We start from the raw sequence: 27037 nt of genomic DNA on the forward strand, positions 1-27037 counted from the left end.
AGGCGATGTGGCTAGCACGAGAAGCAGCGCCGGTTGATGGCTGGGTGTCGAAGACATCTCACAAGCTATATGATGAAGATTGTATGGGTGCCGAAGGGCACTGAGGAAGGGGAGAACGACATAAGCCTTTTGTATCGGTTCCCACAGACGGCGCCAAACTGTTGATGCTCAAAATGGTTAGGCCAAGATTGAGTCCAACTTAGTGATGAGGTGTGATGGATGATGAATGAAGGTGAGGACCTTAAGCATGTGTATAAAGACTTAGGCAAGCGATAAATGTAAAGAAGACAAGATATACGTGGTTCACCCTTAATGAATGGGCTACGTCCACGGAGAAGTATGTTCTCATTATAATAGTGTATGATTACATTTGTACATGGGATTGGACTCGAATATAAAGATAACAAGTGAGATGCCCATGTCAGGGATCTAGGAGAGAGTCCCCGGCCCTAAGGTCTAGCTCTGAGACCCGGATCCTCTCCTAAGTGGAGAGAGGAAGTCCCATTTTCACATGGATACTATTCCCTATTTATAGGGAGGTGAAAGTGGGAGGTTTGTGTAGATTTCCGATGTGGGACTTTGCACAAGTCACTGTGGTGGTGACACGTGTCTGCCTTAGTGCTAGTTGTTTTGAGGCTGGATATGCTCGGTTGATTATGGTGTAAACAGACTCCGTATGTATCGTACGGTCATTTAAATTGTTGACTAGGGTATGATAATCTTCAATTGTTGATTTGGTTATTAGGGTCTGATAATTTTCAATTTGGAGGGACTAGAATTTACAGAGGCTTTGATCCATTTTTCATTGCAGGTTTTTGTACGGATGTTTTCTTTTTTAGCAAACTGAAACAGATTAATAGAATTTGATTTTTATTCATGGTTTCTCTCCCAAAAATAACAAGTTTCCTTTTCTCTCCATCTCTGCTTTCGCTCACCTAATTTTCGTTTGTTTTTTGGCATCCGCAGATGGTTTTACTTTAGTTTCTAACTTTGCTAAAGCATGAACAAGACTTGCGAGACACCCTGCAATTCCATTTCCTCTTAGGTAACGCTCTAATTTCAATTCTGTTTCATGAATGTTCGATCATGTTTTCCTTTTTATCTATGCTAGTTGGATTTCTCTGTGCACTTCATATGACTTTTTGGTTGTATTTTTTCCTGCACTGCATTAAGTTTAAGTTTTGTACTTCATGAATAGTTACACTGTTAGAATCCATGAATTGAATCATTTGCTTCAATTGGGTAATCCGTAATTGTCATCATAAAATTTGATTTGTTGTATGTTGAGGCTCTGAGATTATATGGGTGTTGTACTTCATTAAACTTACTGTCTAATTTTTTTATTTTTTTTCATTATATTTCATGTGTTTGCCCCTTTTCTACAACTTGGCGGATGGATGGAGGGAGATTGGAATTTAAACTACTCTTATCGGTAAACAGACAAAATTTTTTTTTTTTTTTAAAAGTGCATTTAAAGTGTATAGCCGCGCGGCTCTACTTGGTTTTTTAAATAAATAGTATATCCGAGCGGCTATACTAGCCGCGTAATATGTTCAATGAGTATAGCCGCACAGCTATACGTGGTTTAATTTTTATTTTTAAAAAAAAAGTATAGCCGGCGGCTGTACTGTTTAAATATAATATAGTCGAAGAGGATAGCCGCATGGCTATACTATTTAAATATATTATTTTAGAAAATATAGTCGCGCGGCAATACTATTTATTAAAAAACAATGAATAAAAACCTCCGGTCATTATACAATCACACAACCACCTACTATTACAAGTTCACTCGTACTATATAACACGTGAATCTATTTATTAATATTATATGCTAGAATTTTTTGCATTTATACAAATAAAAACCCCAAAAAATATATATATATATTTTTGAAAAAAGCCTCAAAGAAAATTCAGCAAAGATATGATCAGCTTCCCCCATCTCTTTAATAACTCGGTAAATAGCTTCAACATTCGGATTCTTATTTTTAGATCAAATATATGTGTGGAAGAATGCTGAAGAATCATTCCAAAAACCTGCTTGAGCATCTCCAGTGAAGGCCAACTTTATTTATAATAAAAAATTCAATGACTACTGCTTGTTGCGGGTAAAAAAAAGAAAAAAAAAGTTTATATCTTTCTCCTAAAGCTTGGATTTTGGACTTGGAGATTCCTTGGACCATTTTGGGGGGGAGATTTTGTAATCCTGTGTCATCTTTTCCTCTTTCTTAACTTCTTCTTCTAAAACGTCCTTCGAAAAGGCATGAGGATTAGCTTTAATACACTTCTGCAAAACTACAAATGGATGCACGCAATCTGATCCCTACAAAGATTAAAAAAAAAGGAAAATGAAAAAGCATTCATGTTAATTACACTCGGGGAGAATTCAGAGATTCAATAGCAACAGTTATTAGAATTTATATATTTACTTCCACCTAAAACAGAACCATCTGATGATCGTAAACTTTATGGATTTCCAACTTATGACCATCAGAATGGTAATAACTAATGGAGAAAAAGACATCCACTTGATTACATTATCAGTAGATAGTAACTAACCAAGCAATAGAATCTATTTCACACCATAATCAGAATTGGCAAAGATCAAATTTCAAGAATTTGTCATTTCGCAGAAGGGTAGAAAAGAAAGAGTGAAACATGAAAAATGTCTTCTCAAAATTTACTCCTGATCTCCAGTCCCTTTGGTGGCTAGATGGACCGTTAAATCAAACCAAATGGATGTATTTTCCATTTTAAGACTACTATAAGGTGAGAGTCTAGAAATTTAGGCCAATAGCGATAGTCTTCAGAAGCATGTCCTAGTACCAACTCCAATTTTGAGGCAATTTGGTTCGGACATTCTAATTTTACATTCTTCTTTTCCTTTTCTTTTTTCATGATAATAACTTCTAGTTATGACATATTCTGTTACATGTTACATCACATTCAAGTAGGTAAATAAGAGTTGATAAATATGCGGAATAATATGCCAGAATGAGATACATAAGAGTTGATAGTTGTGCTTGTGCCTGTTTGCACAACAAGGAGCAAAGAAATTTTATTTAGTAATAGTTGGACGTTACCTTTTCTTCCACCGTACTCTTAAGATAACAGACAAAAGCCTCTGAAAACTGAAGCCCACAAGGGCCACTTCGTAAGTCAGCTATGCAAGGGCATTCCAGTGCCTTCTGAGCCTTGGCATCAAGAGACTGCAAAATGCATAGTTCGACACCTTTAAGATACCCAAACTTAATTAAAAAGGAAGTCGAAAACAAATGTCCACCGTAACTTTTATAAGTTAATAAACCTATGACCTACAAATACCCCACCCGCCCCTTTAGCAGAAACAAGTTTGTCTTTAAAATGGACCAACCTCATTCCCATCATTGCCATATGCTGCAGCTTCTGAAAATGCACAACATGGCAGGAATGTCAAGTATGTAGCAGATGGTGAAAGGAAGAATGTTCCAAAAATTAAGGATTGATTCGAATACTATAATACGAGCTGAAAAACATTATACAGGAGGGTGTAGGGGCAAAATTAAAGAAAACTTTCTCTACTTACTAGTGTGCGAAATCAGTTGCAAAACTTACGTGAAATGAAAGAAAGGATCCACCTTTTTTGTTCCACTAATCATGCAAAGGGTTGTAATAAGAGTTTCGTCTGTTGCAAGATTTTGGTCTATTAGGTGGCGTATGGTTGTCTTTCCTAGATGATATAGCAAAGTGAAAATTTTACATAAAGGACTTATTCCGCAAATATTCAGATTGCTATTATAGATCAATTCCTACAAATTCCGCATAGATGAGGATAGAAGGACAATAGAAGTCACCCTTTATTATCAAAGCACAATCAGAAATCGAAAATTATTATCACATCATCAAACATTTCAAAACTAGAGACGGTGACAAGAAACGCTGTATAATACACAAATTCACAGAGATCGGGAGGAGAGAGAGAGGTACCTGCGATAAGAGAGTCCATGGAAGAAAAGGAGGGAGAAGCGGACGGTGCAGCAGAGGAGACCCAGTGGCCTTGTTGGTCCACTGTGGCTGCCTCGCTTTGAACTTGACCCATCGTCTCCGTCTCTGCTACTACAATAAGCAGCAATCTTCCAGTTAATAAAGTCATGGATCGAGTTGACCAAAAAAAGTCATGGATCGGGACTCAACCAACCAAGAGATCGTTCCGGCTCAAATCCTCCATGTTTTCTGATCCAGCTGATAGCCCATATACTAGGCTTCCTAGCCCACCCAATATTTACCGCTTTCTCTTGTTTCTTGTTTATAAGGAAAGGGTTGGGCCTGTCATCAGGTTTAGCCCCCAATCCATTTAAATAAAGACTTAATTATTACAATGCCTCTAAAATATTGGTCAAATCTTATCTTATTCCATGTGAAAGTTAAAGTAACTCACTTTGCCTTCTTACCAATGTTTGGTGTGTCACTTTATCCCTTGCCGTCAACTCTATCTCAAAATTGTTGACGTAAAAGGGGTATATTAGTAATTTTGTCATACAGATGAGTTGTAAAGCCCACATATGAAATAAATGGATTGAAATTCTCAATCTCAAAATAAAATAATAAATTTTTGAAAGCTGTTGAGGCCCAAAAAATCCACAACTTGGCTCAAATATATTCCCGACCAAATGCGATATCTTATTGAGAAGAAACCCGATTTGAGCACGCGAAAGTTCGTCATATGCACTTCCACACATGCCACGCTAAGCAAATAAGCAACACGTCACGCTACAAGCTTAAATGGGCCCAAGCCAAGCAAGATGCCCGGGGCTTGCTTGAGTGGGTTGTGGTATGGATGATAATAAGTTAACATGATGCCCATTGATGGGCCGAGAAATGGAAGTCTCGAGGTTGCTTGGGAGCCTCGGAACTCAAGCCCATTTCTTAGGTCCAAATATATGGGTGAGTACAAAAGAGAAAGTAGCCCATTACTTCGACCAAAATAGCCCAACAATTGATGAAGTTAGCCCATTTACTTGATAAACCAACTTATTGTCCTAAAATGCCCAATCAACCTAAGAAAATATTTGCAAATCTCCAGCACATAGCTAAAAACAAAAGCCACGACAAAAGCCAAAATATCCATGTCAGTGAGCTGCTGAGAGGCTCCAGCACATGGGAAGGAACAAGTTTCAAGCAAAAACATCCAAAAGACCAAGGGATACTTGAGCAAAACACCCTTCAAACCAGTGTACATACCCATTTCTTTCCCCCCATCCGATCTAACTATAGAAGAGGGGAGAAAAAAAGGAAGAAAGATGGTTGAAAATAGAAGTTCTCCACTGAGGTAGTTGCGGAAAAGGCCTTGAGCACCCAAAAATCCCTGATTTTGTGCAAATGGGCAAAGAGATTTCACCAAAATAGGATGATTAAAGGGATGAGGGGAGAAATGAAGGAAAAAACTTGGCCAAAAGATAGAAACCATTAGGGTTTCCTAAAACTTTCGATCATCACAACACACATATAGCTTTATCTTCATCTCAAATTGGGTTCTCACATTAGGGTGCATTAAGGAGAGCATCTATTATTTATTGAGCAAAATATGTGAGATTTAGTGTTATAAGTAGATACATTATACTTTCACAAAAATACCCTTCAAAAAGTTGGTGAGGTGATCAAATTTAACGAAGATTTTGACGGGTGCAAAGGAGAGCATGAGCAAAATTAGATTCATTATACTTTCAGTTGGTGAGGTGATCAAATTTAACGAAGATTTTGAAAACATATTAGATTCAAAAGGATAAACTAATACATAAACCGAAAAAATGTAAGTTGAAAGGCTCAAATGAAAATTTATGAAAAATTCAAGACCAATAGTGATAAATAATGTAGAATGCAACAGAGCGTTTTGCACACATTGTCAATTTTTTTTTTTGGTTGAGAAATTTTAGAATTGCGTTCATAATTCAGCAAAAAAAGGCATTAGTCACAAAAGGCCAATACAAACTAGTCACAAAGTGCAATTACACTAACGGAGTGTTCTAACATCAAAATTAAAAAAATCTCGGGCTTCTCCACTAACAATTACACATGATCAAGAAACTCTGACATAAACATCCTAAAGAAGAGTGCAAACTCATAATAACAAAAAATAAATCAAGTTTGAAAAAATCAAAGTCATAACAATACAAATAAAACTCTGAAATAGATATACATTGTCAATCTTTTAAACATCTGAAATTTTTCTTTAATAGTACAATCAATAGTCTAAATTATAATGTATGGAGATTTCTCACACACGCACAACTATGATGTCATAAAAATTCGACCATAAGACCTTCATCTGCAAGTTAATATATTTTTTCTTTGGGCTAAACCGTACGCTAGATTCTTAGAGATAAGCAGTGTCCGAACCCCGTCGCGTATAGTGTTGAAGCCCCTTCGTATAGGCTCCAAGCTAAACTTCGGTTACAATTTAAAATAAAATAAAAAAGACGTCGAGAAGGAAAAAGAAGGAAATTGTGGGAAAGGGAAGAGGGACGGAGGAGGTATCTGCAAACAAATCAAGAAACGTCGGCATTGGCAAGGATGATATGATATGATGATATCATTTAGATTATTATATCGATGAGAAGAAGAAGCAGAAGATAAAATAAATAAAATCATGGAGAATGTGAAGTTGGGAATGTTGGACGGTTTCTTGACGACGACGAGAAGCCATCATAAGTCCCTGAAATCCCTTTTCAGCCGCAACAAGTCCAATGGAGATGACCAAGACTCCCCTTCCTCCGCTGTCAATTCTCCAAAACCCATTCCTCAGCTCTCTACTTTGGCCAATTCCGTCGTCTCCCGCTGTTCCAAGTCATTCTCTTTCTCCCCTCTTTTTGTTTTCTCATATCTGCATATGTATATACCGCCTTTATTTTTCTCATCTTCATTCATTTATATCTATTGGTTTGCGTATTTATTTTCGTTTACATTAGATCGAGAAACAAAGATTGCTTTCATTCCTGTTACATGCATGTCATATGGGTCGCAGTTGTTTTTCATTTTGTGCTACGTTCTAAGTCTAAGAACCAGCACCACATTCGGGCTTCGTTTGTTTTGTCAATTGTATATAAACAAAATGCGGCTATGAATGTCTTGAATAAATTTTCCTTGATTTTAAGAATGCTGGGTGTCTCATAACACATTACGTTGTCTGGATGCTACAAATTGTGTATCTGAATACCTCCTCCTTGATTTCGATTCGTTGTGTGCTGGATTACATGCAATCTTACATCAAACTCCCAGCCATCTAAATCTGTCTCTTATGCCTTTTAAAACATTGCACGTCCCCATAATTTTTTTCTCCTAATATTGGGTCGCTTTAGAACATCGAAACTACTTTTCCCTTTATTTTGTTATACCTGGAGAGTGCCTTCACATGGTGAAGGAAAAGATGTTTCTGAAATTTTTGCATCATAACCAAATGGATGCTTTGATGCTTTTTATCTTTGATTGCTTAATGGTATTGCACTATGTCAACCACATCTTCAAATCCCAGTGCACAACAGAAGTTGGCTGAGTTAAAACCATTTTTTACAGATACTTCATAACTTGTACCTGCAATGTCAACCACATCTTCAAATCCCCGTGCACAACAGAAGTTGGCTGAGTTAAAACCATTTTTTACAGATACTTCATAACTTGTACCTGCACTTTCGGCAGAGTAACTAACCATTTTTTCTTGTTATTTTTCCGTTTCAATTATAAAAAGAAAAAAAGGGTACAATAAATGTTCCCTTTTACTACTTCTGCCACTATTACTATTGTCATCATCATCTTCATCAAACGCTAAGCATTACATTAATGAAATCCATAGATTTCCTCAAGATAGTGAGCATGTACTGCTCTGTATTGCTTTATTGTCTAACCTTGATCTCCTGGTGACATCTGTATACATATGCATTTATGTCCCTTTGTATATACTCTCCCCAACTGTTATAGCAATCTGTCTCCTAGTAATCTTGAAGCTCAATGCATTTCATGCTGCTGCAGGATTCTTCAAATTCCTACTGAAGAATTACAGCATCATTTTGACACACAGCTTCCTGAGAGTGTTAAGGAACTTTTGACTTATGCTAGGAATTTTTTGGAATTTTGCTCATACCAAGCACTCCATATAGTGAGTTGTCGCCCAGATTATTTGAGTGACAAGGAGTTCCGTTGTATGACATTTGATATGATGCTTGCATGGGAGTCACCCAGTGTTGAGAGTAAACCACAAGACAAAGTGAGGCAGCCCCTCATTGTTATTTAAGATTTTAAATTTTTTTTGTTTCCCAATAATTGGTCAGAAACTCTAAAGTGTTGGTCCTAAGTTTTATCTTCTATTTTTGTGAACAATCTTCAACTGTAGGAAACTGCTTCTTGCAGTAACCAGGACTTAGATGACGAAGATGGCTGGTCACTTTTTTATTCAAGTTCTACAAATATGGCTATGCAGGTACTTTTTATTTATTTATTTATTATCAGTTGCCTTGTTTCTTTTCTGCAAGTAACACATTGTACCCATGTTATGGGCTCTTGTGCGTAGAATGGGTTAATTTCAAATTATTTAGTCATTTTTAGTTGCTAATTTTAAGAACTATTTTTTGTTTTGGGGGGCTTTCACCTTCAGGTTGATGACAAGAAAACTGTTGGGCTAGAGGCCTTTGCACGAATAGCTCCTGCTTGCGCCGCTGTTGCAGATATAATAACTGTCCACAATCTTTATGATGCACTCACAAGTTCTTCAGGCCATCGACTTCATTTCCTTGTATATGACAAATACATACGAAGCCTCGACAAGTATTATTTTGGTCCTTGATTGCTGTCATTTGTGTGACTTCTATTTCCTTTTTGTAGTGAAACTGTTACCCCAAATCACATGCAAGTTTAAATCCTAGGGGCATGTTCTATCATTGAATGCTAACTTAAATTTGGAGCATGCAGAAACCATATGTATCCTGCCTTAGTTCCAACATACGTTTTTTATATGCTATGTATGCAAATCATTTATAAAATATGTTTGCTCAAAATGGTGAAACAATCTGGGTCTGGCCATGCATGCGCTACACCTCGTGATGATCTAAAATGGTGTATACTTTGCTTAGTAAGAAATGAATTCTCTATTTCTCCTCTATGATAATTTTAGTTTATGGTTTGGTTGTAGACAATTCTCTCTCTGTCTGTGTCTCTCTTTCTTGCTCATGTGTGCACTGTACTCATCTGTCCAGGTGGCATGTGGACTATATAGCTAAAAGTTTGTGTGTATGTGTGTGTTCTTTCGTGTTATTGCTTCTTGTCCTGTTGTTTTTTCTTTGTATCTCTAATGCTATAAACACCTCTATCAAATTTAAAAAAATATATATATATATATATTCATATGGCTCTTCTGCAGGGTTATTAAGGCTTCCAAAAATGCATTGACCTCTTCCATTGGAAACCTTCAGCTCACAGAGGGAGAAATGGTCCTTGATGTTGATGGTACAGTTCCCACTCAACCAGTGCTGCAACATATTGGTATATCTCTGTGGCCTGGTAAGTGATTGTACTCCTGAACGAACACATCAAGATATTATTGCATCAAGTAAATTCAGTTTTCAAAACGACAAATTGTAGAGATGATACAGTTATGAGACATGACTATACCTTGGAATTGGTCTACTGATTATATGATAAAACCCAAACCTTTTGGATTGCCTATACAGATTGTTAACTTTGTTCTTTCGTGGGTGCCAATAAAATATATATGAAGATTACGCCAGATGTGTTTTTCATGTAAAGATGGTGATTCAGTCACACCAAATACATGCCTACGTGGCTCAGACATAGGTTAAGGTTTGGGGGTCAGCATAGGGGTTTCAATTAGTCCGTGTACTCACCTGCCCTTCTCCATAGTGGTACTGATTCTCTCAAGAGAAATCACACGAGGACGTAGGGAAAGTTAGCCGAACCTCAATGAAAAATTCTTTGTGCTTGTGTGTCATGACTCATGTTTACTTTCTCCTTCATTACTATTCTGCATATTTTAATATCATCACCCCAATTGTTTGCATAACATCGGAGTCCATCAAAAAACAAGGATCAACTAGAGAATTAAAATTCAACACTTCGGTCTTGACCTTCTCCGGCTTCCTATCGCTTGGTATGCCGTCTACCTTTTCTTGGTTGGGTGTGGGTGTCACATGAGCGGTGATTGGGTACGGGCATGTTGGTGCACTTTGATACACCTCAATATCTTCTCTGTCTCCGTTTCTCAATTTGGTCAGAGAAAATGGAGTGCACTGGATCCTCTCAAAGAGTTTTCCAAGGTAGCGTTCAATTTGACAAGAGGCGCCTGCCTGAGTCTTCTTTATCTTTAATGAGGAGTAGGAGTTATGTTGTTTAAACTTTTCATGTCCCATTCATTAAAGATGAAGAAGACTCAGGCAATGATAGTTTAATATCTTCACTCCCATATGTCAAGAGGCGCCTCCCAGAAACTATCACTGCCCGAGTCTTCTTCATCTTTAATGACGAATGGGAGTGACTTTTCTAGAACCCCTCAGGGCCAAGTGATAGTTTAATCTTTTTCATCTTCGTCGTTGTTGTGAGTGAATATTGGGATAACATATTCCTTACCCATTTTGTTGGTTTTGAGCATATATAACCATATCCATGTGGATTCCTTTCACTTTAATTTTTCATCAAAGTACTCCACAGCTCCAAGTTGCTTCAGAATCCATCAATTCCTATATATTTATTCAATTTGAACAAAGATTGAACTGGGTTCTTCACGTTTGAAGCATCATAAGTCTCATATTTGAATTCATGAAAAGAAAATAAAGAAGAAGAGAAGGTAAGGGGTATAGCGGGTCAAAGTTCAGAGGGTATGGTTAAGTTCACCCCCCTCCCTCCTTCCTCCCCCTCTTTTTTAATTCAGAAAGAACCAGTTTATTTGGTGATATTGTTTGTCTTTATAACATGATTTCACTAGGTGGTCTTCAAAATATCTCTTGTACTGGGTTGGCTGGTTAAAACTTAAAACCAGATCTGCATCATATAGATTATGATACCTTTCCCGCTTTTTAAATTTTTAATATTTTTAACAGATTCTTTATGTTCTTTTTCCTGAAAACATTTTCAAAGCAGGCCTGACTATTTCAGGTCATATTGTCAATTATAGCAGGCTCTAATAACTTCTTTTTTTTTTTCGCATTATATAAACTTGGAATGTGTTATTCATCCGATCTCTTTTTATCTAGGGCGGTTGACACTGACCAATTCTGCACTGTACTTTGAATCATTGGGAGTTGGTTTGTATGAAAAAGCTGTTAGGTACGATCTGGCAACAGATATGAAGCAGGTCATAAAACCTGAATTGACTGGACCATTGGGTGCTCGTCTTTTCGACAAAGCCATTATGTACAAATCAACATCTATGTATGCTATATAACCCATGTAGCCTGTATGGAACTTATTTACTTAATATGATCATGAGCTCACCCATTTTTTGATTTAACTCTTTTATAATTTATTTACAGGGCAGAGCCAGTTTATTTGGAATTTCCTGAGTTCAAAGGCAATTCTCGCCGGGACTATTGGTTGGATATTTGTCTTGAGGTCTTGCGTGCACACAGGTTTATTCGGAAAAACAATTTTAAAGAGACTAAGAAATCAGAAGTAATGGCAAGAGCTATTCTAGGCATTTGTCGATATCGTGCAGTTAGAGAAGCCTTCCACTTCTTTTCATCCCATTATAAAACCTTACTTGCTTTTAACCTTGCTGAAAGTCTTCCAGGGGGAGACTTGATTTTGAAAACTTTGTCAAGTCGGTTGGTTCTTTTGAATTCCAGTGCTGCCCAACATGATGTTTCTGGGAGTCCTTATGCAAAACGGCAGCCAAAACTTTCTCCAGTTTCACTTATAGCACTTACTCAACTTGGCTTTATATTAGAAAAAGAAGGAAACCTTGAGGGAGAAGCAATAATAGTAGGAGATGTTTGTGTTGGTGAGATTAATCCCTTGGAAATGGCAGTAAAACAGTCACTACTGGACACAGGGAGGGCTGAAGCTGCACAGGCAACTGTGGAACAGGTGAAGGTGGATGGAATTGATACAAATGTTGCTATAATGAAGGTAGGTTTTCAGTTTCACATGTTAAATTTGGTTTTCCAAGCCAATGTAACTCTTACCATTCTTTAAATTAGTAATAATAATATTAGGGAGAAACAAAAAGAGCATAGAAATCTATAAAAGTGCCTTTTAAGGATGAATCTGTTTATATTGCTTCTAGTTTGTGAGACAGATTATATTTATTTTTCTCTTAATAGATAGGGAAGGATGAAGGGATTTTTCCTTCTTCAGGCTCGGAGCTGCTAAATCTGATCTTGAACAGGTGATAAGTGTATTGTGCTCAACCAAAGAATAGAAAAGTCCATTGAACCAGTGCAGTACTTCGAGCAAGCTGTATTGATGCGAAAACAGCTTCTTATGGCTAAATTCTCTGATATCTTTTCGTTATACTTGGTTGTTTGTTTCTGCTTTAATAGAACCCCATATTATAATGCGGATAGAGACAAGATGGACTTGAACAGATTATGTGCAGTCACTAAGTTTTTGTTTCCCCTGGGAGTTTTTATTTCTTTAAAAGTGCATGGCTTCATGATTTTGTTATTTTTTGAAGATATAAGGTTTGTAGAACTTACACGTTTAGTTCTCTACATTTTTATGTATAAAAATGATTGGCTTTTACTTGTAGGAACTATTGTTTCCAGTTATTGAAGTAGCTACTCGTGTTCAACTTTTGGCATCATGGGAACACCCTTATAAATCAACGGCATTTCTGATGTTGACATGCTACTCTATACTAAGGTAACTTGTTGAGTGGAGTTTTCCATGCCTGGCCCCAAGAGTATTAATAATTTTCCACTGTCCTTCACTGGGAAAATACTCCTCTCCATTTGCAACAGAGAGCTGGCTGTTAAACCTGGACTGCCAGAGCTTTGGTCCCCACGTGGACTTTGCAGTCTGGGCTTAAGTTGCCCTCTCAGTTTAGTGCTGGAAATATAGAGGATTTGGGTTCCCCTATTAATTGCTTGAGAACAATTCTACTTTATAACTGCATGGTCCTCTCAATTTGGTGCTGCAAATGGAGAGGAGCTGAGATTACCCTATTGATGGTGTTTGGTGTTAATCTGCTACTCTATGTTGAGGTAACTTAGTCTGTGACTGGAGTTTTCATGCCTGGTGCCAAGAGTATTAGTAATTTCTTCACTTACCCTACTGGGCTGGCTGTCAATCTGGACTTGTAGAGCATGGGGCCCCTTATATTGAGTTTATGCTCCATGTGGACTTTATAGTTCACTGGCCCTGTCAATTTGGTGGTGCAAATTGAGAGCCTATTGAAGGCTTCTGATCAAATCTTTTCTATTAATGCTATAATTTATGAGTAGAGTGTGCCTAATGCCCCAATCTAATCAAGACAATTGTTATGTCTGACTTACATATTCAGTTTGAAATTTTTTGTTTTCTTTCAAATTTTATTATGATGTTCCAGTGCCAGGACCAGGAAAAATTTCTCACAGGTCTTTAGTCCTTTTTCTGAATGGCTGTAATTAGCTGAGTAACAATGAAGTTATCCTTGTAATTGGATTTACTGTAATTAGTATGGCAGAGATTGAAGGTCTGCCTTTTCGTGTAAGTATGATTTCAACAAATCTTCCCTCATTTTAGCAGACTAATTTAAGATATTTCACCAGTGGATTATGATTATAGACCATCAGCTGAAAGAAGTCTTTCAGAGGGTTTAAATTGGAAACAGAAAATGCCCGGGCCATTTGAAATTATAAGAACATGCAACTCAATATGATATGTGCCCTCTCTGGTATTAATTCCTGTTTTCTCTTAAACAAACTCTATTCCTCTGCCTGAGAATGAAGGTTTTGTGGCCAAAGTTTCTTTTTCATGCCGCAAAAGCAACATAATTATGACATTTGGCATCACCAGTCACAATGTCAAAGACAGCTGGTTTTAGGGCATTATCGATAAGCAAGCTAAAGTGTCCATGGTAATCATGAATAGTGTGACTTAAGTGTCTGGTCACCTATGTTCAGGACTATGATATTCTTGCCTCCTTTGAAGGTCAGAGAAGCCCTACTGTTGGATAACTGGGTACCCGGCCACTGGACCATGATCCTTGGTGCCATTCCAACAGTCAGCAATAACTTTTGCTGTCTTCCCCCATTGACGGGAAAGATGCCTTCCTGTCCCCAAAGAAATGATCAAATGATCTTCTCTTTGGTGGAAACTTACTGAAACATTACTTGGGTCCGAAGTAGGGGACACACATCATATGAGGGTCAAGTAGGTGTGACCCAAGCATTACACTTTCCCTTTGATTTTGACACTTGGGATGTCTCTTTTGTCAAGTGTTTTTTTTTTTGCATTCTAGTTAAGATGGGTTTCTTTGTTTTTTCTTTCTGGTATATATCATCATCCCATCATGATTGACCTGTCAACTTTGAGTACTTGTCTTGCTATGTCTTCCACATTTCTCAAGCCAAAATATTAGCATTATTTCCCTTTTTTTTCTTTTTTAAATATTAGCTTTAGCTTGGATGGACAGAAGTAATTTTATGTTGATTTTGGTGTACAGGGGTTGGATCAGATATATATTGCCATCAATTTTTGTATTCGTTGCAGTTCTTATGCTCTGGTGCAGGCATTTTAACAAAGGGAGACCATTAGAACCATTCAAAATAACACCTCCCCATAACCGAAATGCAGTAGAGCAGCTGCTGACATTGCAAGAAGCCATCACTCAAGTTGAAGCATTACTTCGAGCTGGGAATATTGTTCTCCTGAAGCTAAGAGCTCTCCTGTTTGCGGTTCTTCCACAGGTATGTTTCAAAGCGATGCCAATTTGCCATTAGGCAAAACTTGTAACAATAGGATACAAATAATTCTAAGTGCATTTAGTGGGAGAATTTGGAGCCAGTTTAACTTTTTTCCCCTGGCCATAAGAAGCAACATCACAGGTATTGGGGGTGCGATAAGTTTATAATAGTTTTCTAGTTTCCTCATTACAAGTGTCTTTACTAGGTAGTTCTCTTGAAACTTCAGTTCTGGGAGGCCCTTGAAAGGCCTTTCCCTCTGCAGGCAAGTCGTGAGGTAAAAAAGACAACTTGTCCTTAGTTTGACAGAACTGATAGTTGGATGTTTGTTTCGGACCTTAAAATAACTCCACATGGTTTTAGTGAAATTCATGAAAAAAGATATATTAAGAAAACTGCATCTTAAGTTCTCTGTGTTATTAAAATCTTGAAAATATCCAGTTAAACTTGTTAAAGTCCTGTATTCTTCTTTATTCTTCAGCTCTCATAATTTTGTAGTATAGATTGAATTGTCGGTATTTACAATAGGTTGCACCAACAGATTGAACTTGAAATAAGATCGGTCATTTGAATTTAAATTTCTATTAGGAGTTGCTTTATGCTCTCCCACCAATGTGTTACATATTCAAAATTGATCTTTCTGCAGGCAACGGACAGAATTGTTTTACTGCTGGTTTTCATGGCAGCAGTGTTTGCATTTGTGCCTCTGAGATATATAATCCTGGTAGTATTTGTAGAGGCTTTTACAAGGGAAATGCCATATAGAAAAGAAAGCAGTGACAGGTGGGTGAGGCGAATTAGAGAATGGTGGGTCAGGATACCAGCAGCTCCCGTTCAACTCATTAAATCTGATGATACCAAGAAAAAGAAATCATAAACACTGTGTACCATGCTATCAAATTGTAAATGGCCAAGTGAATCTATTTCCATTCCAGTTAAATTTGTGCTGGCTCCCTTTTGTATATATACGAGTTGTGGTTTTCCAGAACTTTTTTATTTTTGGGAAAATATTTTCATATATCCAGCAGGGAGATAAATTTACTTGTTTTTAATTCCTTTTCATTAATTAATTTATTAATATAATAGAATTGATGTAAACGTCAACGTATATGATATCAAACCATTGGAATTTCATTGCTTAAAAGCGATGTGTCCCCTATCTATCATAAAGTATTTAACCAACTATGACAAATAACTGTGCTGCTCGAAGTTCGATACTATTAAGAGAAGGGACAGAAAAAGAGTTGAGACATGAACTCCAGCTTAATCAACGTTGCTTGCATGGAATTGGAATATATTTGATTGTAACGAAATATATTTGATTGCTTTTATCAGCAATGGCTCAACCTTAAAGTTGTATTCATGCTGTTGAATACAACTCTATGAACTCCGAAATAATCTTGGATTGGAACTGTACTTCAGATTTTCAGGGTTAACACTCAAGAATCAAAAAGAAAAAGGTAAATCCCTGTACAAAACCTAAAATATGAAAAGCAGGGGGTGGGCAAAAGACAGTGTGAATAGTAATTATGCCATTCCTAAATCAAACGTTATCTGGCCAAAACTCCCTATGAAAGGCACGCTCAAATTCCCTCTCCTGCAATCTTTTCTCTAACTCCTGCTCTTCTTCAACTTCTTTGAGAGTCCCTTGCCTTTTTTTGAATGCAGCTCCTAAAAACCAACAGCACGGTTATATACAACTGATATATGCAGGTTAGTCATATCATAGGTATCAACAGTTAATATTTATTAAAATATTGGTAGAAATGTCAATATTGAGGACAATAATGGTAAAATTCAACAGCGGAAGTTAATATTAAAGCATAATCTTGTATGAAATTCGGCTACTTCTAAACCAATCAATAATACATCAATTAAACATGTAAACTTCTTAAAGTAGTATATCCATGATAAGTATGATACGCAGGATCAAATCAAAATGGTGCAGGTCACTGCCAGCATCCAAAAACTTCTTAGTACATTAAGCATGATCCCGTATAAGCAGTAAAATGGTTAAATTTATTTTCTTATACAACACAAACACATTATGAAAATTTATATTAACTTGTGTAAATGTTCATAGCTAGCCTTCTTACCACCAAATTCGTTAATTAGATTAAATTAACATGAACAATAACCACCACACACACACACACACACACACACACACCAATCTTAACAGTTCACACTAGCGCTAAAACCATCAGTAATATATCGCCATGATGTAGGTGATATCGTTCCATGGCACATTGAAAATGGTACTTGATTTCCCTTTTTACCACAAAAAGAAAGAAAAAAAGGAACGAACCTAATTTATTTATTTTTTTGTATTTAGAAAAAGCAAATAATTAGCAGTCCGATAGTGTAGCCAGTTAAATGGTCAACTTAATTTCTCTCTTCCTTCTATGTATGTATTGTCTAAATCATTGATCCAACAACATGGCATAAGCAAAAAACCAAAGACCTCACTTTTCTCTTTCACTAATTCTATAAAGAGCTCTTCTTATTGATCAAATTCCATTGCCTCAGACTTCTAATGTGCTCAGCAGAAGATGAGTTCATAAACAACATCCAACAATATTTATAGCCCCTTACATGGTCAAACATATATTTTCCAAAAGAAGCTCCATCATCTAAGTCCCATGCTCAGACTAATAACATGATTATCAATTTATTCATAGCTTCAATATCACTTCATATTTTTCTAATTATCTTCATTGATAGGAAAAGAGGAAAAACCAAACAAGAAAGAATTGGGTTTTTGAATTATTACTATACATGCAAATGAACTCACCTGGTCATTTTTTCGATTCAAGACAGTAGAATCAGGGGGATTTAGTGCCTTTTGTAATTTATCTGCTCCCAGGCCCCGTTTATTATTCTTCAAGTATGCTTGTACAGGCTCTATCCTTCCCTGTTACATAAACATCTCTCAACAGAATTGACATATTTAATTATTAACAAACAGTCATTTTCAGCCAACTTGAGAAAGAAATCCACACAAATAAAGAGATTATGTGTCAATTTTATAACTGCTCAGAACACTCTACATTCATGGTCAGGAATCCAGGAAAAAGTGAGTCAACAGAAAACAAAGCTCACACAAACAAAAGAAGATGAACTGATTCAAAGTTTATGATTATATTGTTTTTTGGCAAAGAAAAATAAGAGTGAGAAAGATAGTAATATAATAACCTGCTCAGAAATCCCAAGACCAGTTCCTTCTTTCCAACCATGTTTCTTCAAAAGCTGCATAAGACCAATCAAAGGACAATGAACACAGGACCAAAGCAAAAGGAAGAAATAACACCGAAAACATTTTTTTTTCAAATAAAAACAATGGGGTTTCTAAATATAAAACAATGGGGGAATACCTGAAAGCCTATATTGGACGGATTGATGACTATTGATGAACAACTTGAAGTCACCATGCCTTTTCCCATACCTTCTTCCTCCTGAACCAAATGCACAAAGCTATTGTTCTGAAGATAAAAGAAAACAAAAAAATATATATTATAATACTCTGTCAGCTTTCCAAAGGGCTTTATATGAGTTATGTTCCCTTCTTACCCCTTTCCTTAAAATCCTTATTTTTTATATTTCTTCTGCTTAGACATACAAACAACTTCTAACGATTAGAGGAATGAAATATTGTTACTGGGTCTGGGTTATGCTTTTCCTCAAAATTCTCTTCCACTTAGATCTACAAAGAAAGTATCACTTAGATCATTGATGCACATTTCAATATAGAATACACCTCGTTCAGTTTACTTCTCCTACAATGGATTCAAAAACCAGACTTTTAAATTCCTTTAGCTCATGCCCTTGTTTAGGATTTTCTTGTGCATAATTTGTTTATCAGCATAAAAATCAGGCTCTCATTTGCTAAAAAGGAAAAAGGATTAAGTTTAGGAACAAACAAGCCAAGGCAGTGAGGCTAACCTTTTCATAGTTTCCACTAGAATCTGAATTCTCAGAAACCGGAAAGAATTTATTTCTTGATGTATCTGCTCCTAAGCCTCGTTTGTTGTCCTTCAAGTAAGCTTTAACAGGCTCTAGCCTACCCTGTTCACAAGAATGATGATAAACTTAAGACATGCATTCCAAGCGGCTTGTGGAATCAAATCTGGTTTAAACACTCGGGCAGAGAAATCTGAAAACCGATCAATCAATCAGTATTAATTAATTGTTGATTGTTGAGAGGTGGTATTGGCAATAATAATACAGCAATATTTCTATATTCTACTTCCAAGAAACAATAATAAAGCAAGTAGCAAATACAGACGGTACCTGCTGGGAAGCACCAAGACCCGTTCCTTGTGTCCAGCCCTGCTTCTTCAAAAGCTGCATTCAAATTCTAACATATCACTTTCTTTATCAAATTAAACACAACAAAACAACTCGAATTCGAATTTCGCATAAACCCTACAGCTAGAAGCCTATAAGTGAGGACCTGAAACCCAGTATTGGAGGAGTCTATGCCTGAAGAAGATGAGCCTACCGTCACCGGTTCGTCCTCTCCCATGATGGCTTTTTCCCCAATTTTTCTTTCTTTTTTGTTAGTGATACGAGTACGGGTTCAGAATTCATAAATTGTTATTTATCTTCTTTGATCATAAACTGAATGAATCGATGCAAATAATAATAATCGAACATTTGAAGAAAAAAAATAAAAACAGAGAATAGTTTGCTTTTAAGGTGCTTTTGTTAACCCATTTTGATAATTTATAGGTTTCTTTCTAATTTTCTTTTAATGAAAAAAGAAAAACAATAATAAATAAAGAATAGTGATTATTTTTCTAAACAATTTTGGAAGGCTTCTTTTTTCATTTTTTTGTTTTTTTTTTCTTTTCCCTCGTTTGCCAAATTTAAATCGCTATACATTTATCGCATATATTTACATAATAAGAGGGGAAAATCAGGAATTGGGAAACTTAAGATTTTTTTTTTGGTCCCCAAAACACATGACCCGCCTCCCCCCCTCTTCTCTCTCTGTCTCTCTCTATCTCTTCTTTGAGCATGTATACATTTATTTATGGTGTTCATTGAGCGTGTCTACAATTTTCAACAAGAAAAAAGAAGAAGAATATGGTGGACTCGATTTGGGTGGGGCGAGGAATTTGTGTGTAGAGGTGTTCCATGGTGTAGAGAGAGAAAGAGGAAGGGGAAGAGGGAAGGGAGAATGGATTTCAAGATAGGCGGGATTGATTCGAGCTGTCTGTGGCGCACAGGGATGGGGGAAGGTATTTTTTTTCTTTCTATTTTAATTGTTTAAAAGATATACAATCTTTTATATAACCTTTGAAAACGGAAGACTAAAATACTCTTAAAGTGAGATGACAAATCATGGATTTTGAAAAATTAAAGTGACATTTCTCTTAAAAAAAAAAATTTAAGGTGACAAATGAAAACTAAAGTATAAGTCCAAGTGACATTTCTACAAAAATCCCTAAGTAAACATTCGTAATACATTCAAAACATATGGAATCCTGAAATTGAATTACAACCCCATAACATTCTAGACCCTATATAATTCACCCAATATTTATCTGAACTTATAATTTTCATCAATGAATCTTACGGACTCCTTGTAATATGCACTTTAATTTTATGACTTTAAATTTACAAATTGATATAAATAAATAATTTATTTATAAGTTTCTTTTAAGTAGGTGTTACATCAACATGTTATTTCTAAGTTTTATTATAACTGAGCTCAGTAATTGTTATGAAATGACCACATTAACGGTCACATAAAATGATCGTGGTCAAGAGCTCATTATTACCATGAAATGACCAAATCAACGGTCACATAAAATGATCGCGGTCAATTTTGTCTATCTAAAAACATTTCTGTTGTTTAAATAATTAGTATTGATAATCGGGGCGATAGCTAAAAAAAAAATAAAATTCCGGGTTATTGGCCTTTTGGCGAAGCCATTCGAAAATAAATAAATAAATTAAAACGAGGGCAGATCCCATCCGTCTGTTTGGTAATTGCGTAATTGGCATCACACTCACACGCTGCTTCTGTAATTTCGTAATTGTCGTCTCTCGCTTGGGTTTGTTGCTGAAAACCCTAAACAGAGAGAAGGAGAGAAGGGAGAGAGAGATGGATTTGGACCAGTGGATCTCAAAGGTGAAGGAAGGACAGCATCTATTGGAGGACGAGCTTCAACTCCTATGCGAATACGTCCGTATCTTTATTTGTTTCTTTCCTTTATATCTAGCGTTTGTGTTAAATTCAAATTGGTTTTTATGATCTTTCTCCCCACTACTAATCGCCTTGTATGATAACTTTGGTTCCTCGAACAAATCGAAAATCCGATTTCCATATTGTTTTCTTAAAATTCTGCGCTATAAGATCAGCAAATGAAACTTCCGAACTCAATTTTTGTCCACAAATGATTTTTGACTGCCCTTTGGTTGAGCTTGAGTAGCTAATAGACGGATATGCTTCAAGATTCAATACCCTTTTGTTTAAAGTAGAAAGAAATAACCTTGTTCCCTACTTACTGCCTACATATGTTTAGGTTGTCTTTGTTTATCACAGAGAGCATGCTACATTACATGACACAGTATTGAACGTTGTAAACTCTCTTAGGCTTGCTCACCATGGTTTAAACAATCTTTGTTTCATTACATGTCCGTGACCTAAGTGGCAAAAAGTTTTATGATGTTGTGATTTTATGCTCAATTGTTATCGTTATTTTTCAAAAATTAGCACATTGATTTAATGATATGGAATGTCTCATGCATAAGTATTAGTTATGGCTGCATCTGAGCACCCCAGGAATTTTAATTCGAGCCCATGACCTCCCTCACACAGCACGCGAGTCTTGGTGGGCCCTGCGTAAATGTTATGAGAGGGAGGTAACTTATGATGGTCTCATGCAATAATTTTTGCACGCACACATTAAAGGTAGTTATTGAAAATTGTTTGGATCAGTATTATTCTTCAGAGTGTCGTATGGAATTCCTCTGGTGCTCTGTTTGCAGGGAAATATGAACATTCCCATGAATAATTTCAGGTTTTCCTTGTCAAGAGGAGGTTTATTTTTTTATTGACCTTATTTATCATTGTAACTATTACAGGTAAAAGAGATTCTTATTGAGGAGTCCAATGTGCAACCTGTAAACAGTCCGGTCACCGTTTGTGGTGATATTCATGGCCAGTTCCACGACCTAATGAAACTTTTCCAGACTGGAGGCCATGTACCAGAGACGAATTACATATTCATGGTATGCTTTTATTTTTCATTATAAAGTTGTGATTACATCTCTACCCACCATCATTAAATACCATTCGCCTGTTTTCTTGGGTTGCTTAATATTCCTGAATTCTTGGCAGGGAGATTTTGTTGATCGAGGTTACAATAGCCTTGAAGTTTTCACTATCCTTTTGCTTCTTAAAGCGAGGTACATATACCATAGATTTTTTGTTGGAAGATTGTGCATAATTATATGGTCAATGGTTAACTGCAGTCATGCACATACTTTTCAAAACAGTACTTCAGTCACACCCACTTCTTTACTGTTTTGGTTCTTATGATTATACACCATGTTAGTATGCCCTTAACATGCATTGCAGCCCTCTGATATGCGGTGTATGGTTCAGTTGTCATTTGGGTCAGTACTAAATTATCCTTTTCAGTAAGGTAGAGTCCTTGCTCTTGGCATTTATGTTAGAAATTTAACTTGTGAAGGACTATTGTATATAACTATAGATAGATGCACACAAATATGTTGGTTCTTTTAGTTGGTAGAACAAGTACAATGTGGAGTTGATAGTTGAGTGCATTAGCTGAGGAGGGAAGCTCTGTATATCATATAGACTAAGTTGTAGACATACAAAAATTGTGCCCATGTTGTAGACATACAAAAATTGTTGTATTTCTACCCTTTCTCTCTTTCTTTCTCTTTCTCACCCTCTCTCGCTCTCTGGTTATCATCGTTGCTTAATGTGCTTATATCTGTTTTTTTCTTTCTTTTTTCCGATAACAACTTTCTTACTGGTTTAGTGGAGACAAAGTTTTGTAATGTGAATTTCCCGGTAAAAAAGAACGCTGATGAGAAATTTTGCACGATATAGGAGATATAAACTCTTACCTGGCATCTCCATGGGCTTTGATATCTTCAGAGTTTAAGGATTGTTATTATTATTATTGTTATTTTAAAATTGGAAGCAGTTGTTTATTGCTGGCTTCTGTTTCTTTTCTGGCTCATGTTTTTTTGGGTGCTGCTTTAGAGCTCTCTAGATCTTTGATTTAGTGGACATTTTGTCCATTGTTTTGTACTATTTATTTCTCTTTAATGTTAGTTTGTTTCTAAAAGTTATGTTTTTAGGGCATCTTTTCTATTGTTTTCTACTATTTCTGTCTATAAAGTTATTTTGTGTACTACGAAAGAAAGCTTTAATTAATATCTGCATCCGGCTATGGTGAAGTGAATGTGTGATTGCTGTTGTTCTTTTCTTCTCATCCTTCAAGAAGCTAATATTCCTTTTTTCTTGATGGTGGCCTATAGGTATCCAGCTCATATTACCCTTTTGCGTGGTAATCATGAAAGCAGGCAACTTACCCAGGTAGATATTGTATAGTGTTTTGGAACAGACAATTATTAACGACTGCCTTGAATTGTATGTTAAATACTCAAATTCAAGCTGAGAGTTTCCATGCTATTTTCCTTTGCTCAAAGCCAGAAAGTACATCTCGTTCATGTGAGCATTATTTGGCTAAAGCTGTTGGTGGCTGAAATGAAGTCATAATTTTTTGTATTCAGAAGTACTTTAGGGCACTGTAACGGAATTGTTAGTTTAGCATGTGATGGAGGCCTAATATAATGGAGTCAATTGCAAGAGTTGTTGCGTGCAAAAAATTGAGTTGATAAATGAATTACATCTGAATATATAACTCCCTGAGCTTATTTCAAGAAAGCCTTTTGAAAATATATATTGAATTGGATAGCGGTAAGATATTGTGGTGTTTATGGGAAGGGAGCAATGATAGGAACTTTAAGGATTAGGAGGATATGACCCAGCAGTAAAAAGTCCATTGTCCTTAGAACTTTTATATAGTGGCCTTAAATTTGGCTTTCTATTGAAGAGTTTTGGTTTCTACTTTTTACCTGCTAGTTCTTTCTACTGCTCCTCATTGCATAATGCATACCCCCTTTCCACGGTGAACTGGGAACACTTGTTTTTTCTTAGTAAAATTCTTTTTTTTTTGGGGTCAATATTTGTAAAAAATGTATTTAAAAAAAACAAGTATAAAGAAAAGGAATTAATACTTTTTGTGAAACCTTTCATATTCAGACATTCGGTTGGACATTATTTTCATCACTCTATTCTGGAAGGCAGGAGCACTTCCCTCTTGGTTTTGGCACCCCATGGTCTGAGTAGTGATGCTCACAACATTGATGATCATTAACCATAGTATCTCTTCTCAGACCAGAGGCTTTAATAAGGCTGGGGTTGTTGGCATTGATGGTGTGATGGGTCTTAATCAATAGTTTTCATTCCTGTTAGGTATATGGCTTTTATGATGAATGCCAGAGGAAGTATGGAAATGCTAATGCATGGCGGTACTGTACAGATGTTTTCGACTATCTGACGCTTTCAGCAATTATAGATGGAACTGTAAACCTCCTCTCTCCCTCTCTCTATGTATATATGTCTGTGTGTTTGTGTTAGTATGTATCTCTTATCTGTGGTGTACTTTTTGATAGTAAATATGTTTATTTTGTTTGTCATCCCAGGTGCTATGTGTCCATGGTGGACTTTCTCCTGACATCCGAACAATTGATCAAGTAACCCCTTCTTGATATGCATTTTAACTTGTTGGTATATGTATGTATTTATGTTTTTCATGCATGTAGCTACAGCTGCAATTTTGCATTAGCCACTTTGCTTGGAGGCTTCTTGCATGGATATGATTAACAGTTTCTTAGATTCTGTAATTTTGCGTGTTAATCAATTGAAAGAAGCACTTATCCCGTGAATGTTAGTTTAGCTTTTCAAAGAAGCACTTATGCAATGACCATGTTCTCAAACGAGTTTAGCTTTTATTTTTTTAACTCAGTTCCCTCTATTTGAAGCACCTATACCCATGATATGATAATGCTACCATTTGTATGAATTATCTTATTTTTTTGGGTTACAATTTGCCATTATAATTTGCCATTTCCAGCATAATCATCACTGCACATGCTTTTTCCTGTAACAGATAAGGGTTATTGAGAGAAACTGTGAAATTCCACACGAGGGGCCATTTTGTGATCTGATGTGGAGTGATCCTGAAGATATTGAAACATGGGCAGTAAGTCCACGTGGAGCAGGTTGGCTTTTTGGATCCAGAGTCACTTCTGAGGTAACTCGATCTGATTTCAAATTAAGTAGGATACATACCTGCTTGTTTTCTCTCTGTCTCTCTCTTACAAAAGCTTAAGAATTTTCTTTTCTCCAGTTCAACCACATAAATAATCTTGATCTGGTTTGTCGGGCACACCAACTTGTTCAAGAAGGTCTTAAGTACATGTTTCAAGATAAAGGCCTTGTAACTGTGAGATTCTGAACTTTTTATATTATATTTTTTTTTGGGCAAACATTGTAAAAGTTGGATTGAGTAGTTGGGTTCTTGAATTTTGCAGGTCTGGTCGGCACCAAATTACTGTTATCGGTGTGGGAATGTAGCTTCTATTTTGAGTTTTAACGACAATATGGTAAACATTACGAGCTCACCTATGCCTTGTGTTTTTTTCTAAATGGTGCTTCCACATTTTTGGTAATGGTGGTGGCAACGGCATTGGTGTTGCTGCTGTTTTCTTTGTTCTTTTTGCTGCGTTTTATTGAGATTATTATCTTGAATGCTGTCTTCACATGGAAATGATGCTTTTAGTAATTTTGATGTCAAACGATTAGCCAGAATTTAAGGCTTAACCAAGGATCCCTCAGCTGGTAATTTTTATGAGTGTAAAACCATGCCGTTGATGAGGCTTCATCTTCTTTCATTTGAAACAGGAGAGAGAGGTGAAGTTCTTCACTGAAACAGAGGAGAACAACCAGATGAGAGGACCCAGGACAGGAGTACCTTATTTCTTATGATCAGTTGGAGTGATTTGGCTGCGTCATTTGTATAATCATTTAAGTCTTGGTATAGGTGTTGAGAGTACTGTAACAGAGAAGAGCCTTGAATAGGTCGCGGTCTGGTGGATCTCCTTTAATACTTGGCTGGAGATCCTGCCTTGAGATTGAGGTTTTCCATCTGGTCTGGCTGCTAGACAATTTGACATTCATGGGTTGTGTGTATTACTTACTAGGTTGCTAATTGTTTTTCAATTCTTAATCCATGCCCGTTACATTTTGTTATGTTTCTTCGTGTCTGCTCCCTTTTGGAATACATGTATACTGCATCATGCAGCAATGCCCAAATTACAACTAGCATTTTGTTATTTAATATTTATGCATGTGTCTTATGGCACGCATTTCATTCAGAACCCAGTTTTATTCGTGACCTGAATTTCTGAGGTTGTAAGGCCCCGTTCGTTTATGTTTCGAGAGCCCATTTTCATTTTGGGAGCACAAAAACAAACAAAAAATCTGTTCGGTGGGCAAAAACAGAAAACACAGAGAACGTTTTATGAAGAAAATAACAATTTCACGTCTACTCGTAGAAAACAGAAAAAAACTGTTTTCATTCTCACAGGAAACAACACTGAAAACATGCTGCTTCTCTCCCCATCAGACCAAAACCACCATCAAATGCTGCCAACAGAGAATCACACGCAGAGCTTGAACCATCAATATCACCCTATCAAAATCACCACCGCCCCATTGAACCAAATTGTCACCGCCACTCAATCGAACCCAACAAAATATCTACGCAATTGAATTGAACCAGCATCGTTGAACAACTAATTGCCGAATCAATTTTCAGTCCAAGAAAAGGAAAGGGAGCTAGGAAGCTATTGGAAGGTGAGGTTGCAGAGAGAGAGACAGAGAGAGGGTGCAGCAGTATGAAGAGAAAGTGGAAAAGAGGGGGGTTGGTTTGATTCTTCAATTTTGGAGAGGGGGAGAATGAGAGAGGTATCTGGAGGGGGAGGGAGGGAGGGAGAGAGAGAGGGGGAATGGTAGAATTGGGGTGGGTTTGCAGAGAGTGAAAGCGAAGGTTGGGTTGAGG

The 27037-nt window shown here is 36.6% G+C and overlaps 4 protein-coding genes across 6 annotated transcripts; 2 read left to right on the forward strand and 2 right to left on the reverse strand.

The window, feature by feature from the left end:
• Positions 1-2050: 2050 nt before the first annotated feature.
• Positions 2051-4176, reverse strand: MIA40 (Cox19-like CHCH family protein). Its single transcript, XM_008222881.3, has 4 exons — positions 3967-4176; positions 3374-3405; positions 3084-3209; positions 2051-2323 (listed from the first exon to the last, which is right to left on the reverse strand). Exons 1-4 carry the CDS (start codon positions 4130-4132, stop codon positions 2144-2146), a joined length of 504 nt encoding a protein of 167 aa, XP_008221103.3. The 5' UTR covers positions 4133-4176; the 3' UTR covers positions 2051-2143.
• A 2171-nt stretch (positions 4177-6347) lies between these two features.
• On the forward strand, positions 6348-15913 carry LOC103321118 (polygalacturonase inhibitor (DUF639)). Of its 3 annotated transcripts, none has more exons than XR_016124286.1 (10): positions 6348-6822; positions 8002-8236; positions 8363-8449; positions 8624-8793; positions 9386-9525; positions 11232-11409; positions 11511-12105; positions 12728-12840; positions 14755-14867; positions 15508-15732. XR_016124286.1 is itself a non-coding variant. In XM_008222880.3 (10 exons), exons 1-10 carry the CDS (start codon positions 6626-6628, stop codon positions 15736-15738), a joined length of 2190 nt encoding a protein of 729 aa, XP_008221102.2. In that variant the 5' UTR covers positions 6352-6625; the 3' UTR covers positions 15739-15913. The 3 variants fall into 3 exon arrangements, 2 of the variants coding, with proteins under 2 accessions (XP_008221102.2, XP_088902606.1); XM_008222880.3 differs by having other exon boundaries at positions 6352-6822; positions 14624-14867; positions 15508-15913; XM_089046480.1 differs by having other exon boundaries at positions 6352-6822; positions 9386-9507; positions 14624-14867; positions 15508-15913.
• A 211-nt stretch (positions 15914-16124) lies between these two features.
• LOC103321117 (D111/G-patch domain-containing protein) lies at positions 16125-19569 on the reverse strand. The gene is given in 8 exon segments (XM_008222878.3): positions 16125-16484; positions 16487-16532; positions 17656-17775; positions 18057-18110; positions 18236-18343; positions 18804-18926; positions 19152-19205; positions 19315-19569. Coding segments are annotated over 8 exon segments (657 nt in total). The 5' UTR covers positions 19387-19569; the 3' UTR covers positions 16125-16404.
• Positions 19570-20791: 1222 nt separating this feature from the next.
• Positions 20792-26354, forward strand: LOC103321116 (phytochrome-associated serine/threonine-protein phosphatase). Its single transcript, XM_008222877.2, has 10 exons — positions 20792-21054; positions 21957-22103; positions 22213-22280; positions 23388-23445; positions 24388-24498; positions 24618-24668; positions 25085-25228; positions 25325-25420; positions 25509-25580; positions 25879-26354. Exons 1-10 carry the CDS (start codon positions 20974-20976, stop codon positions 25960-25962), a joined length of 912 nt encoding a protein of 303 aa, XP_008221099.1. The 5' UTR covers positions 20792-20973; the 3' UTR covers positions 25963-26354.
• The last annotated feature ends 683 nt before the right edge of the window (positions 26355-27037 follow it).

This window comes from Prunus mume, linkage group LG2 (assembly GCF_029339155.1).
Source record: "Prunus mume cultivar Tortuosa linkage group LG2, ASM2933915v1, whole genome shotgun sequence".
Classification (NCBI taxonomy): domain Eukaryota; kingdom Viridiplantae; phylum Streptophyta; class Magnoliopsida; order Rosales; family Rosaceae; genus Prunus; species Prunus mume.

Bases quoted from the DNA above. Each gene is read 5' to 3' on its own strand.
- MIA40 (XM_008222881.3), bottom strand. From the start codon at position 4,132: ATGACTTTATTAACTGGAAGATTGCTGCTTATTGTAGTAGCAGAGACG. The intron at 3,210-3,373 runs GTTGGTCCATTT...TGCATTTTGCAG, and splicing joins ATGGCAATGATGGGAATGAG to TCTCTTGATGCCAAGGCTCA. The intron at 2,324-3,083 runs GTAACGTCCAAC...TAATCTTTGTAG, and splicing joins AGAGTACGGTGGAAGAAAAG to GGATCAGATTGCGTGCATCC.
- LOC103321118 (XM_008222880.3), top strand. From the start codon at position 6,626: ATGGAGAATGTGAAGTTGGGAATGTTGGACGGTTTCTTGACGACGACG. The intron at 8,450-8,623 runs GTACTTTTTATT...TTTCACCTTCAG, and splicing joins CTACAAATATGGCTATGCAG to GTTGATGACAAGAAAACTGT. The intron at 8,794-9,385 runs GTATTATTTTGG...GCTCTTCTGCAG, and splicing joins TACATACGAAGCCTCGACAA to GGTTATTAAGGCTTCCAAAA.
- LOC103321116 (XM_008222877.2), top strand. From the start codon at position 20,974: ATGGATTTGGACCAGTGGATCTCAAAGGTGAAGGAAGGACAGCATCTA. The intron at 21,055-21,956 runs GTCCGTATCTTT...TAACTATTACAG, and splicing joins TTCAACTCCTATGCGAATAC to GTAAAAGAGATTCTTATTGA. The intron at 25,581-25,878 runs GTAAACATTACG...CATTTGAAACAG, and splicing joins TGAGTTTTAACGACAATATG to GAGAGAGAGGTGAAGTTCTT.